At 38.7% G+C, this 14,610-nt stretch overlaps 1 protein-coding gene across 2 annotated transcripts in view; it reads left to right on the top strand.

The window, feature by feature from the left end:
• The window catches only part of rap1aa (RAP1A, member of RAS oncogene family a), a 140,999-nt gene that overhangs the window by 73,334 nt on the left and 53,055 nt on the right, over positions 1-14,610 (top strand). For both annotated transcript variants that reach the window (XM_072563892.1, XM_072563893.1), the window contains 2 exons: positions 9,177-9,262; positions 13,304-13,372. In XM_072563892.1, coding sequence (XP_072419993.1) covers positions 9,206-9,262; positions 13,304-13,372 — 126 coding nt within the window. In that variant the 5' untranslated portion in view covers positions 9,177-9,205. The remainder of the gene's footprint in view (positions 1-9,176; positions 9,263-13,303; positions 13,373-14,610) is intronic.

The following is a 14,610-nucleotide window of genomic DNA, read 5'->3' as shown; positions in this document are numbered from 1 at the left end:
TGTACTACCTGCAGTAATGAGAACTAAATGAAATTAGGAACTTGCTGTTGTCATCTGATGAAGGGTATATACCCAAAACGTCGATCCTCCGCCACCGCATTGTTCCAGCGTCACACTCCGTACTCTGGTGTCATTTTGACAAGGGCAAGCACAACTTTACAGGCATCTTACATTCTAAGCCGAGCATCACCTGTGCTGCTCCATTTTACTCCTCAAGTCTTTTCCTGTCCTACACCTGGTTTGCTGAACTCTAGGAATGTTGCAGATTGTTTTAAGTAAATCATACAAAAATAGTTTTCACTCCAATATTTTAAAACAGTGCAGTCTTTGAGCTTCCTGTAAAATTTGAGATTCCATATTCTGATTTGTAATTTATAGTGATGTTTTTCCTATGTGGGTGGATGCATTTTACCATTTCCCCTTTCCTCCATCTCTGAATTCTTTAAATCTTGGCTAAACTTGACCACCTTGTGGTCTTCCACTGAAGGCAGCTTAAAAGTGCATTAATTGACCTAGAATGAGTGTGTTAAATGTTTAGCTGTTTAGTTCTGCATAATGTCTGTGCATTGGTGAGCAGTAACTTCGAGCATGGTGTCAGTCATTTGGAGTGTAATATAATGCAAATTAGTTTGCATAACCTGAGGATGTGTTGTGCAATGTATTAGGTCATTTATGATCTGTATGTACTGTTAATGGCTCTTTTAAAGAGCTAAATGTTGAAAATATAACATTAATGTAAAATTTGAAAATACGTATAGCAAAGCATTTCAGGAGCATCCATGTATATTGTGACTTAAATATCTTGGTACTTGTCATAAGGGATGCTACACCATATTGCCTAATGTTCTTGCAGTGTGAATAACTCCTCCCAACTGCAGCAACTTTACACTAAGCTTTCATGTATGTAGTGAAGCTTGTTAAAACACAGCAGCTATTTTTGTCTGCTTGCTTTTTTTGAAGTTTATTTTAGAAGCTGCATTTTGTGATATGTGGGAAAACAAGTGAGCATTCTCTACTCATTGCTGGAAATGATGAGACTAACAACTAATGCCATTTTTACTTACATGACAAGAATTGCAATCCAGGAATATATACTGTCTCAATTTTCTGTTTCTTGGTCCCTTGCCTGCTGAACCATGCAGTAAGGTAATGGCTGGTTAGACTGTGGCTGCACTCCACATTTTGACCTAACCTAATTTTTGTTTTTGCTTCCCATGTTAGCCAATGATCTATTTACTTCCTGCCTTAAAATTATTAATTTGGCCCTGCCTTCACTGCAGTGGAGTGTCCTAAAAAAATCCTAAGAACATTCCCCCTCCCCTCCCCTCAATGGATGACCCATTATTTTTAATCTTGTCAGCTGGTTTTGATTCTTATGAGAGGAAAAGTCCTTTCACCCAACTTGTAAAGTCCCATTAAGCTCTTGTTTTCAACAATGTCACCTCCAATTCTTCTCAACTCAATTTATATTGGTCCAACATTTCCTTCTATAAGATGCCTCTCCCCGCATTCTAGAATCAGTTGAGTAAACCTTCTAAGTTGCTAACTCATTTCGTTTGTTCTTAATTGTAGAAACCAAAATTGTACGCAGTACTTAAGATGTGTCATAGCCGTATGCAGACTACCTTGCTCTCTGAAATTAGCAAAAGTAGTAACCATACTTGTTGTGCCTTCATGTAATTGACAAGAATTTGTACTAATGGAGTCCCCAGTGCTGATTCTGGTGACACTTGTAATTTTCAGTTGCCAAATGTGACTTGACTGCTGTTCCCTCTTAGATTGGATGGAGAATTCATTTTAGCTAATTTAACCCCTGGACCTTGTGTGGTAACCTTTTGGTGTCAATCTTTGTCAGATTCATTCTCAATCCCAAATATAGCATGTTGATAGGCTTCACCTTTTGTGTCAACCCCATTGGAATGTTTTAAAATCCAACTTTGTAGATCTAACAGCTGATAGGGGATGTTGGATAGTTGGAAATAGTTATAGAAGCCTAAGGAAGCATGTCATCCGGTTTTATTAGGGCTGATGTTTCAGTTCACTAGCACAGCTATTGAACCGTTTTGGTCAGGTGAGCTCATTGCTCTGTATATACTTGATCGTCATAGAGATGTACAGCATGGAAACGACCCTTCGGTCCAACTCGTCCATGCCGACCAGATATCCCAACCCAATCTAGTCCCACCCGTCAGCATTGAGCCCATATCCCTCAAAATCCTTCCTAATCCTATTTGAGGCATTTGGATGGGTATGTTGCAATTGTACCAGCCTCCACCACTTCCTCTGGCAGCTCATTCCATACAAATATCACCCTTTGTGAAAAGGTTTCCCCTCAGATCCCTTTTTAAATCTTTTCCCCCCACCCTAAACCTATGCCTCCTAGTTCTGGACTTCCTGACCCCAGGGGAAAAAACTTTGACTATATACCCTATCCATGCCCCTCATAATTTTTGTAAACCTCTAAGGTCACCCCCCAGCCTTCAACGCTCCTGGGAAAACAGCCCCAGCCTGTTCAGCCTTTCCCTATAGCTCAAATCCTCCAACCCTGCACCTTCCTTTTCACACTTAACATTGAATCTCTGGATGTCAGCATTACTTGGCTTTGAATTTGGTCACATGCTTTATAGTGCCATGCAATGAACCAAGTAGTCTAAGGCACTGGATTCTGGTTCTGAGCTACGTTTTTGAATTCCACTGCTGTCAAAGTTTGTTAGTTCACATTTGTAGTCTGGTAATGTCCCCCTCCCTCCTTTTTGGGCCTGAAGTGCCACCTCAATGGTCATAGATCTGTGCTATAATTCAGTGATTTTTAAAATTTAAGGAACAGATTAAGTGTAGCATTGCAGATCAGGTTAAATTTGACCATTCTTATGAGAACTGCTCAATTACACTTCAAGCACTTGCAATATTTTGCTGCTTGAATTATGATTTGTTTTGCCTTAATTGTAACTTAAATGGGGTTTGCAAAGGATGTGTTGTAGAGTGTAGGTTTGCATCTTGCAATTTAAGAATTTCAAATGTACTGAAAAACAACTAAAAATAATGGGCATCCCTTCATGTCCTTTAAATGCAAATCTTAAACACATGAATTGTAGTAATTTTAAAATTATCATCAAAGAATGTTGGAAAGCATCTGAGGTGAAAGGTGGCATTCTTGCCTACAATTACTACTGGCATTGTTTGAAAATGTGGTGGATTCCAATGAAACTTGTATGCAACATGGTAGCAAAAAACATTGTCATTAGAACCATTTTAGAATTTGTACAATTATCCAGAATTCAGTATTTTGTTTAAATGTGTAATGTCCTCCAAAGCTAAGTGGATTCAAATACAGTATGCCATTTCAACTAAATTTGTCTCACTCCATTGCAAAATTTTCTGTAGTAATAGTTATACTCTAAGTGGCTCAGAATAAAATGCCAGCAAATATCATCTCAGGAGGAGGGTTTTTGTGCCTGAGTAATTCAGCAGCATCTAGAAAGCCTTAATCAAATTCCATTTCTGACATAACAACAAAACATGCTGTATCTTCTCAATGTGGCCATGTCCAAGATTATTGAGGAATGTAGAGATAAAAATCAGATGAGCTGTAGGTTTGAAAGGTCGAGTGCCCTATTGTTGTCCTTGTGTGCATTTTGTTTGTTGGCTTTGGTCATCCCCTTTCGGCCTGAATAATCCAGTTTAGTTCAATTAAGTTTTGTGCGCACCATTTTGTTCCCTGATTCAAGGTAAAACTGTTATGTCAGCTATGGGCCATTCATTGTTTTACTGCAATTAAATAAACCATTGTTGGAATTTTCTGTGGTCCGTGCAGCCCCGCTTCATGTGGCTTCTCATTTTAAAAGTAGCTGGTAGTTTTTCTGAAAAAGAAATGCCTTTCCCACATGTAATGTGATAGTGATCAGAGTCTCTCATCAGATGTAAAATTTTAACCAGGAAGGAAAAGTTAAAGCTACTGTGTCTGGAGGAAGTAGTAGGTAGAAGAACTGACCACTACCCTTCCCCCTCAAAGACCTGAATCCAAATGGGAAGGGACGGAGCTACTTGCATCTCTCTCCACCTCACTTTCCCTCCCTCCTCAATAGAGGCACTTTCCTTTGTCCTCCAGCCCCTCCCTTTTTTCCTGCTTATTTCTTCTGTTTCTCCTGTGCACACTTTCTCTGATCTCCTCATCTTCTGTTTCTTTTGCTTGCTATCTCCATTTTTCCAAGCTTCTGCTTGAAATGCAGCCATAGGAATTTCTAATGGACAAAAGAAATATGAACAGATTGGGTTACTTAAGGTCTGAAGTGCACCTGAGTGGTCAAAATATGCCCTCTGCATCTTGATTTTTTTTTCCCCCTGGTGATTAGCTGATGGTCTAAACTTGTGTGTGATCCTCAACATGGCAAAGTAATTGTATTCTTTACTACTCATCATCCTGGTTTCATCTGTTTTTGTATTTTCCTTACATGGAAAGGAAGATTTGCTCAGGCAGTTCTACAAAAGATAATTGGTGAGTAATGTCATTCTGCCTTTGAGCAGATCTGTTCATCGGGTTAGCCAAGATTCAGCTTTTAAAATGTAAACACGCAATTCAGTGTTTACTCCTAACTACATCAGCTGAATTGTTTTTCCAGTGGCTTTCAAACACAAATTTTTGCTTACTCCCTGTGGAGGATTCTTAGCTGCCTGAAATTGAGTCAGGAGATGCACTTCCATAAAAAGGCATTTTTTTGGGGACCAAAAAAAATTGTCTGCAGTATGGGAGGAAATGGCCAGAAGCGGAACGGAGTATTCTGCAATGCAGTGCAGAGAGGGGAATTGCAATAACAGAACAGGATAGAATCCAAATGCTGCAGTGAAAGCTTAACTAGTTTCGACATCTTTAAAATGTTTCCATGAGCTGTGGATTTGAAGACCATTTATTACAAATTTAATGTGTGATTCTTCCTCGCTTTACCTCCCTCCTTTCTCTCCTACATTTGTGACCTTTCAACAGAAAATTCACGATCTACTCCAACTAATTGGCAATATTTGCAATTTTCTGTTGGCGAAGCAGTACAACCAGGATTTGCAGTTGGTATTTATTTGTGACATTGCATCTGCTTTTTTTTTATTTGACTTCATGTTCCTTGATTTATTTTATTATGACTTGTGCAATTATCACCTGGACCACTGCCTACTTTCAGATTTCAAGTTTTGAGCTGCATGCTTAGCAGTAAATCAACAAAATACACGAAAGATCATTTTCCCCCTTGGATTTTCTGATCTTAAACTAACTTTTTAATTAAAAATAACTGAAATTGGTTAATTTTCGGCTCCAGATTTGATGTGCAAATAGCTTAAAGCACTGCCCTAGAAACCAAATACTGATTTGGTTGAATTTTAAATGATAGACCTAAACAAGATTTTTTTTTTTTTGTTATTGCATGTTTTATATACTTGTGAAGCAGAAGTTTAAATAGCAAACTAATTTTGTTGCAGATTCCAGAAAGGACTAGCACTCGCCCCAATTGGGAAAACCGTATTGCGATTTGCTATTGTGCTGCCACCGTATTCATGTTTTTAAGGAAAAAACACATTTTCTGCAAATATTTTGTAGCAAACCAAAAATGATCCCTTTTTAGGGATTTAGATGAAATCACTATATTGGTGAACCACTGTCAAAAGTTTTATAGCCCAGAACATACATCCTATTGTCTATACGAAGTGATGAACTATCCAGCCTAATATCACTTCTGGTTCATTTGCCTTAGCCTTTTAGTTTTTGGCACTTCAAGTTTGTATCCAGGTATGTCTGAAATGTTTTGTATATACACCTATCATTGAGTTCTAGAAACCTACTGCCCTTTTGGGTGAAAAGATTTCCTCAAATTCCCTCCAAACCTGTTACCACTTAAGCTAAAATAATAATCCCTGGTTATGAATTCCTCAACATAGAATAATAGGACCATCCTATCCAGGCTAGATGTCTCGGAACTTTACAGACTTGGCTCTCCCCTAGTTTGCCTCTTACACATCCCCCCCCCCCCCCCCCCCCCGGCCAAAGAACTTGACCAAAATGCTGTAGTCCAACTAACCTGAAAACCAAAACCAACTGAAGTCAGTACAAATATGGGTCAAAAGAAGTGATTCAAGCATGGTTAACTACAGCAGTGGACATGTCCAGCAAGGTGAAGAGGGACTATGAGCAATCTTATTTTGACCAGTGTGGTCTTTCACGCTGTAGATTTGGGTGAGGGCTAGAATAGAGTTGAACAAATAGTGATAAAAGAGGCATGTAGAATGCTGTGAAAGTGGCCATGGACCTTGATGAAAATGAGGACGTTGATGCAGTTATAGTTGGGAAGAGGAGGAAGTCTCAAGTGGGCTTTTTGAAAAGGTCAGTCAGCAATGGGCACAACTTGTATCAGCAAACATGATGCTAGGGGGTTGTAGGTGTGTTGATTCAGGAATACAGGTCATATGGATATAGTGGAGGTGAAGGCTTTAATGATTAGATTCCCCACAGTATGGAAACAGGCCCTTCAGCCCAACAAGTTCACACTGACCCTCCAAAAAGTAACCCATTCACACCCTTTCCCCTATCCTATGTTTAATCCTGACTAATGCACAACGCTATGGGCAATTTAGTATAGCCAATTCACCTGACCTGCACATAGTTTGGACTGTGGGAGGAAACTGGAGCACCCGGAGGAAACCCACATAGACATGGGGAGAATGTTCGAACTCCACACAGTCACCCGAGGCTGGAATTGAACCTGGGTCCCTGATGCAGTGAGGCAGCAGTACTAACCACGGAGCCATCGTGCCACACTTAATGATTTGGGCTGGGTGGAGGAAGCCATTTTCAAATTGACTTGAGTATTCAAGAAGCTGAGGGGTGTGGAAAGACATTCTTTTGTGGGGGGATTATACAGCAATAAAATGGAAGAGGCATTCAAGATTTTTAATGAGATCAGCTCTCCTCAAGATTCACTAGAATTGAAGGAAGTTTTTCAAAGTCTTTTGACTTTGACTTGCCTCCAATTTCAATGTCCATCTGTTTAGCAAACCTAAAACTAATCGCTCATTTGCATTTGAAATTCTAATTGTGAAGAATTTGTATAAGCAGAGGTGTTTTAATTGCCATGGTCTATGAAGATTGCTACTGGAAAACCTGTGGTGCAGCACATTTATATGGGTTGACACCAAATTTTATTCGTTCTGAGTATGATTTTGATAATGTGAAAATAAATTCTATGAAATGTCATTTTGTTGAAATAAAAGTTCATTACTTAATGTGCAGAATACCAAGAACCAGATATTTACACCATCTGGAATGCAAGTAGATCTACTTGAGAGCATCTGTTTACATATGTGGCTTCAGATTTAAAGATTCTCATAGCAATAGCAACACAAAGGGATTCCAATGCAAGTTTTGCCATCAATGTCTTATGTTGGGCATATTGTTCTCGCATGAGTATCTACTTTGCTGGCAATGGTTTGCTATTTTCAAGGATCTTTCCTGGAGGTTGTTTCACCTCTGAACTTTGCGAAATGATTTGCCTCACAAGCAAGTTGATACTGAGTGCAGATGACTATTGAGACAGTAAATTTTAGTATGATGAAGCCTCCATTTTATAAATAGGACATGTTTGAGAAATGACCTACTTTAATTGCTTTCTGTAACAGAGCAACATGTTCTCACTTTTACTGATTTAAACATCCCCTTGGTGTTTCATTAGAATTGTACTACAGTAAAATGGGTGTGTCTGATGTCTTTGCCACTTCCATTTTTGAAGGTTAACATTTGACAAAAGCATGTATAATTTTATTCTTCCAGCTAGAGCTTTCTAGAGTATTTTCTGTAGTGCACCACTAAGGATTGCTAATCAATCACTGGTAGTAGATGATGTTTGAGTTGACTGGCTGAATACTAAATGACATTAGAGCAGAATTATATAGCTGGGGAAGAGGCCATTTGGCACTTTTTGAAAGAGGTATCTAAGTAGACAGTTTTTTTTTTCAAACCCTGCAAATATTTCCTTGTGTTTATACTGTTCTCTTGAAAGTTACTCTTGGTTCTGCGTCCCTCCTTTCTCACAGCACATTTTTCTAAATCTTCCTTCTAGTGTGTTGGATTAAGTATTTCTGATTATTGTCACCAATGTGTGGACTCAGGACTTAAATCCTCCCCATTAAAAGGCTTTAAATTATTCTTCTTCTGAGCAACTGTGAAGAGCACTTTTGTTTTTATACTCTGGTATCAGCTATTGATGTGAACTCCATCAGATTAGGTTAGGAAAGGTTTTTAAACAGCATATGATCCGTGTGCTGTCAGGTGACAGGAAGTAGGTTCTACTGAGATAGTTGCTCCAGTATAGCATGTAATGCACAAAATGCTGCTCTGGGGTGTCTGAACAATTGTCTTTCTATTCTTTTTACTGACCATGCATCCCAGTTGTGATGTAGAATTTAAGCATAAAAATTAACGTGAGCTGTTGTGATTTGACACTGCCAGGTACAAATAGTCATCTGGTTGTAGGGTATGAAATATTTAAGTCTTGTAGGTTTTTTTTTGCAGAGAGATTTAACTATTTTGGGTGAATTCTTCAACTTAATTTTCACACTCTGACCTGATTTTCATTTCAGTAAAATGCACTTGAGTTAACTTCGCAAGCAGTCTTCTGTTAAAGATGGCTAGTCATTTTGCAGCAGTGCTGAATATTAAATGTGGTATGAGCATGGCTGATTCAGCAATCTAGTAAGTGACATCGATGTTCTGATTTGTGTTCAGAAGTAGCCTGTCATCACTCCAGTGTCTCATCTATTGATGTCTTGGTAGTTTGTTGCAATGGCCTCCATTTTATCTAGCCTGCTGTTCTGCTAGACACTGTAGCAGTATCTGTAATCTCCCATATGAAGACGCAAATATAACTTCTGGTAGAAGGCTGCATTGTCTCTGTAGGCAATTCTTTTTCTTAAAGATGTGGAATGTAATTTTTGATTGTTGTGTATTGAAATTAGTGAGCAGATTTTTTTAAAAACAAAACAATGACTCTTATGGGGTTAGCTAGAGATCAAAATAAATCCTGAGGTTGCATATGCAATTTTTGTAAAGTTGGCAAGGATGGATGATTTCCACGAGTGAAATATTTTTATAAATTGCAACGTTTTTGTTTCTAAATAGGCTGTACTTTTTTCACTTGCAGATAGTGACGCCATTCAAGAACGTCACAGGATGCGCGAATACAAACTGGTCGTCCTTGGTTCAGGAGGTGTGGGGAAGTCTGCACTGGTAAGCACCAATTTAAAAACATTGCAGTAGTCCAGTTCTTCCATTTTCGGTTGCACTTTACTCCAGCCCATATATGTGGAAGAATTGGGAAAGCTGTAACATTTTTGGTTGGTTAGACGACATTACTTTGAACAAAAACTGGGTTTTATTCACCAACTTCAAATCAGTGGTTGTGATCCAAGGTCCTGAGTGGTACCTCTGCCTTCTCCATCACCTAAGATCTCACAATTTAACATATCTTGTCTCTTCCCATATCTGCTCTGCTGAAACTGTCATCCCATGATTTTTGTTAACTCCCACTTTTCACTTTCTCAACACTAAGAAATCAAAATTTTGCTGCCTGTATCTTGAATAAAGTGCCATTTACCATGTGCTTGCTGACTGACATTGGCTCCTCTTTTAGAGACAAAAAGCTGCAGATGCTGAAATCCAAGGTAGATCAGCAGTAGCTGAAAGAACACAGCAAGCCAGGTAGCATCAGGAGGTGAAGTTGACATTTCTGGTGTAACCTTTCAGGACTGGCTCCTAGTTTTTTCAGCGGAGTTCTGAGTTGTCATTCTGGACTCAACATTAACTTTATTTCCCTCTCTCCTCAGACCTGAGTTTTTCCAGCAATTTTTGTTTATTGTTTCAAACGCTGTCCTCTTCATCTGTATAACTAGCTGAGATTGATACACCAATTTGAACTTTGCTAGATGTGGTTTCTAGAATGTCCACCATTTTTACCCTCCCTTAATGTGTTTGACGAAGGCTTTTACCATTTCTAAAAAACCATTTGACAAATTTTAACGCTTCAATGAAGAGTCTTGTGCTCTTTTGACATTAAGTGCAATTTATATAGCATCTCTTATAATATGAAAATTAGTTTTTCAAATCTGTCTTTTAGATTGTGTTCTGACTGCTTTCGAGCAGGTGAGATTTGAATCTAGGCCTATTGTTCAGAGGAATGGTTACACCACAATTGGTCTTAGACAGTGGCATTGTTTTGGCTGCCAATTATATGAAACTTAATTCTGCTCCACTGCAGTTAATTAGTGAATAGAAGGGCAGGTGAGGCCCAGCTTCAAATGCACCTTCTCCAGAGGTGTCATAATGTATTTGAGCAGGTTGATTTTTAAATGTTGGGAGCTAATCCAATATCACTTGTTTGTACCAAGTCCCAAATCAAATTTCTGCGCTGTCGATCTTGACAAATATACTGATTTAATAGTTTTGTAACTAATGTTAATGTCTTTTAATATGCCTCAACTGGAACGATGCATTCATAAGGCAATATTCTTACATAGCAAGTGACTTCAAAGAGCTATTGCGACTAACTTGAATTTTGATGTTCTTCTTGCACATGAACAGTTCAGAGTTTGCATCAGCAGCCTTGTAGAAGTTTTATATTTTTTTTTGTCTTGGGATGAATCTTATTGGAGAAAGGAGTTGTATCGATGCCCTTTTAAGCAAAGCAGAGTGGATTGACCATTTATCTAACTGCTGTTTGTTGATCTTTGTATAACAGTTGTTTGTTGCTATTTCCTTTTTTTGAATGGATTAAATTTTTGAATTACTCAATGTAAAGTGCTTTGAATAATTTAATAAAATGCTCCATAAATGTGAGTTGGTTAATTCTTAAGTGTAATTACTTGTTGGGTTAATGAGCTATGTGTTATTTAAATTAAGAAAAACAAATTTTAAACTGCACTTGAGGTATGACTGTATAGCTTGCTGTTTTAAGCATTTAGGCCTATACCTCAATAGTTACCCTGAAATAAGTTTTTTTTTCATTTGATTGAAATAACAGACTGCCATTTCCTCTGTGGTTTTGATTTCCTTCCACAGCCCAAAGATGTGCCAGTTAAATGAACTAGCCATGGAGAGATGTGGAGTTAGGGAGCTATGGTAGGAGTTTGGTCTGGGTGGGATGATCTTTGGAGAGAATGTATGGACTCAATAGCCTGCTTTCATACTGTAGGTGTTTTTTTTAATTTTGGTTCCCTGGTTATGGGCACCCTCGCTTCCCTCCTCCCACATGCATTTCCCCTTGCACTCCTCCACTTAGAATGTTATTGTAGATTAGGTTGCTGAGAGCATCTATGCAGTGGCTGGTAGTTGTGTTCAGTTTTCTACTGTTTGCGTCAACAGCTGGTCGGGTATCAGCTTCTAGGTGTCAACAGTCTTTTCTTGAAAGTGTGAATCACGCCTTTAAAGATCAGCTCAATTTGCCTAACAGTCTCAGTGCCTGATGTGCATTGTTTTAACATTTTATATCTTGAGCACCAAATTGAACAAGAAAGATTTTGCATTTGTTGACAGCTGCACTCTAAATATTGTGACTAGCTTGTTTATCTCTAGTGCTGCTGATGAAATGGAAGTGAACTAAATGTTTCCAGTATTTGATGTCTTACAATTCACTAAAACTGTATTGCATATCCTTGGTTGGCTTGACCATTCTGACCCTATTGGCTCTTCTCTTGCGTCAAAAGGCCATATACGGAGGGGGAGGGAGAGGAGAGGAGAGGAGAGGAAAAGAAAAGAAAAGAATGTCTCTGGCCCCCTTTTTTAAATGCATTCAACATTGAATTCTGAAGCATTTCCTGATCGAGTGAATGCACTGTTTTACCTATTTGCAATAATTCTATTTGCATTGTGCGGAGGTATTGAAACTGCAAGCAGTCTTGACACTGTAAGGTCTAATTTCTGCATATTTAGTTGCTTAGTTTGTGTGTGCTGGTTTTGTCACATGTGCAGGACTTTATTGCTGCAGGAAATGGGGCAACTCTACAGTGACCTAGAAAAAAGGCACAGTACAGAATATAAAATGGTTACAGCATAGACTGGATGGGTATGATGGGACAGTTCTCTGTAAAAACTACTCGACTAACCTTCCTGTCTTTTTCTGTTCAGTTGTATATCTGGTACTGAAGCATAATCTTCCTACATCATACTGTTAAGGTGGTGCATTCTAAATGCTGCTTTGTTCCTTGTGTCAAGTTGATTCTTTCACCATTCATCTTTTTCACATTGGACTTTCATGTTTCTTGACCTGTAGAATTGCAGAAGTCTGCAGCGTAGAAAAAAGCCCTTCACCCCACTGATTCTGCTTCAGTCAAATTCAAGCACTCCTCCTCTGTTCAAATCCCGTTTTCCAACAATTGGTGCTTTTTGGTCTTTGTTTTGACATCACAAGTATACATTTAAATACTAAAATGGTAGTTTCTGCCTCTGCCAGTCTTTATGTTGAGGTCCAGAATTTGACTACTGTCTTGGTGAAGAAAAGTTTCCTTTCATCCCCTTTAGCCTCTTACCTCTAAATCTATGCCATTGTCTCATTCTTCAAGAGGAAGTTCCTTCTCATCTACCCTATCTATACCCTTCATAATTTCATACATTGCAATCATGTGCTGCCCTCATTTTTCTCCAAGGAAACAATGCCAGACTGTCCAATCGCTCTTCATAATTGAACCTCCCTCGCTCAGGCAACATCCTGAGAAATCTCCTTTTGTGTCTCCAGTGCAAAGCATATTGTCACACTTCTCTCCATTAAACTACTTTGCTAGTGAAATGATTCCACCAAGTTGTCTTGAAATCTGTCTATATACGCCATACTTGCAAGTTTTGTATTCTTTGAATCTTGAAATTGTACCAAACATACCTGAATCTGTTATAAATGGCATGAAAAGCAGTGGTCTTGGTATTGGCTACTGCGGACCCCTCATGAAATCATCTTGTTTTTTAAAAAAAACTCGTGCTACGTGGTTTTTCGCTGTTACCCAACCAACTTTTAAATCTATGCTGCCACTTTCTGCTTCACCCTTGGACACAGTACGATACAACTGTCCATCTGATATTTAAATGTCTGCCTTGCTGAGCCGCTGGTCCATGTTTAAGAGCAAACTTGGATTAGATTGTTAATCAATTAAACCGCCCATACTACATAAAGCAGTTGTCACCTCTCCCCTGAGGGGGAGCATGTGAGATGGAACAAATGCCAGAACTAGTGTAATATAGTTTATTTCAATAGGCCTTTACTGACATGTTTTCTTTCCTTTTCAGACTGTACAGTTTGTCCAGGGGATATTTGTTGAAAAGTATGATCCAACAATAGAAGACTCCTACAGAAAGGTGAGACTAAATGTGTGCGCATAGTGGTATAGGAGAGAAAAGCAAAGGATAGTACATGTTCTTGACCTTTCCATGGTGACCAATATGTCTCAAGGCTTTGAGTTGCTCAGGAGGGTTTAAACTAATATGGCAGGGGAGTGGGAACCAGAGCACAAGTCAGCATGAAGAGAAGATGAGATTCCTAGAATGAACAAGGCAGGGATATAAAAATGTCTGTAGTAAGAGGGAGAAATGTGCTGAAAGAAAGCATGTACTGCCAAAATTTGTTTTCATACAAATGCACAAAATTTAAGGAGCAAACTAAGTTGCAGGTACAGTTTCAATTTAGAAATGGCTATAGTAGCCATTATGGAGACATGGCTGCAAAATGGTCAGGATTGGAAACTACACCTACCAGGTTAAGGTTTACAGAAGAGAAAATGATAAAGGGATGGAATAGCATTACTGACTAGAAACAGAATCAGTTCACTGGTGAAGGAGGATGTAATGAGAGGAATCACCCAGTCAAGACCTTTTTTGAGGAGAAGCCTTAAAGAAACTAAAACTACAATAGGTTTATAGACCACTTGGTAGCAGCTCACAAGTGCTAGACTGTAGAAATGCTAAAATTAAGCAACTATAGCAAAGGTCGATTTTAGTATTAATGGGGGTTTTAATTTTAACTTAGGCTGGGAGAGACCGACAAACACTTGCTAGAAAGGTTGTGAATTTCTCATGTGCAGGATAGTTTATGGCAATGTATTGGATGTGACAAGGGGACAATAAACATTGGATCTAGGAATGAGTCTAATTTTAATTAGTGACCCTCTTGGTTGTAAGTGTTTGGCAAATGGTGATCATAACATTGAGTTTTATGTAGCATTTGCAAGAGATGAGCAAACATCTAGAAATTTTAAATTTAGGATAGAGTTTGATGGGATGCTAATAGGTAAAATGAGAGGGGAAAGATTGAACAGTGTTCAGATGTTTGATATACAGAAGCTGCTTTTATCCATGAGAAGGAAAAACTGCACCCTTTTTTTTAAAAAGACAAGTATGGACATGGAAGGAGGTAAAAATAACATGAGCTCGAGTGGCTGAAAAGGATTGCAAAGGAAACCTGAAAGGGACATAAAACAATAAGGTTTTATTACCTGTATAAAGTGAATGGGGCTGGTTTAGGAGTACTATTGTCTCTCTGAAGGCTGAGTAGGGGGGATATTGTTAATGGAAAAGGCTGACATGCTGAATGATTTTGC

The sequence above is a fragment of the Chiloscyllium punctatum genome, chromosome 45, assembly GCF_047496795.1.
Source record: "Chiloscyllium punctatum isolate Juve2018m chromosome 45, sChiPun1.3, whole genome shotgun sequence".
Classification (NCBI taxonomy): domain Eukaryota; kingdom Metazoa; phylum Chordata; class Chondrichthyes; order Orectolobiformes; family Hemiscylliidae; genus Chiloscyllium; species Chiloscyllium punctatum.
This window is presented reverse-complemented; position numbering and strand designations above follow the sequence as displayed.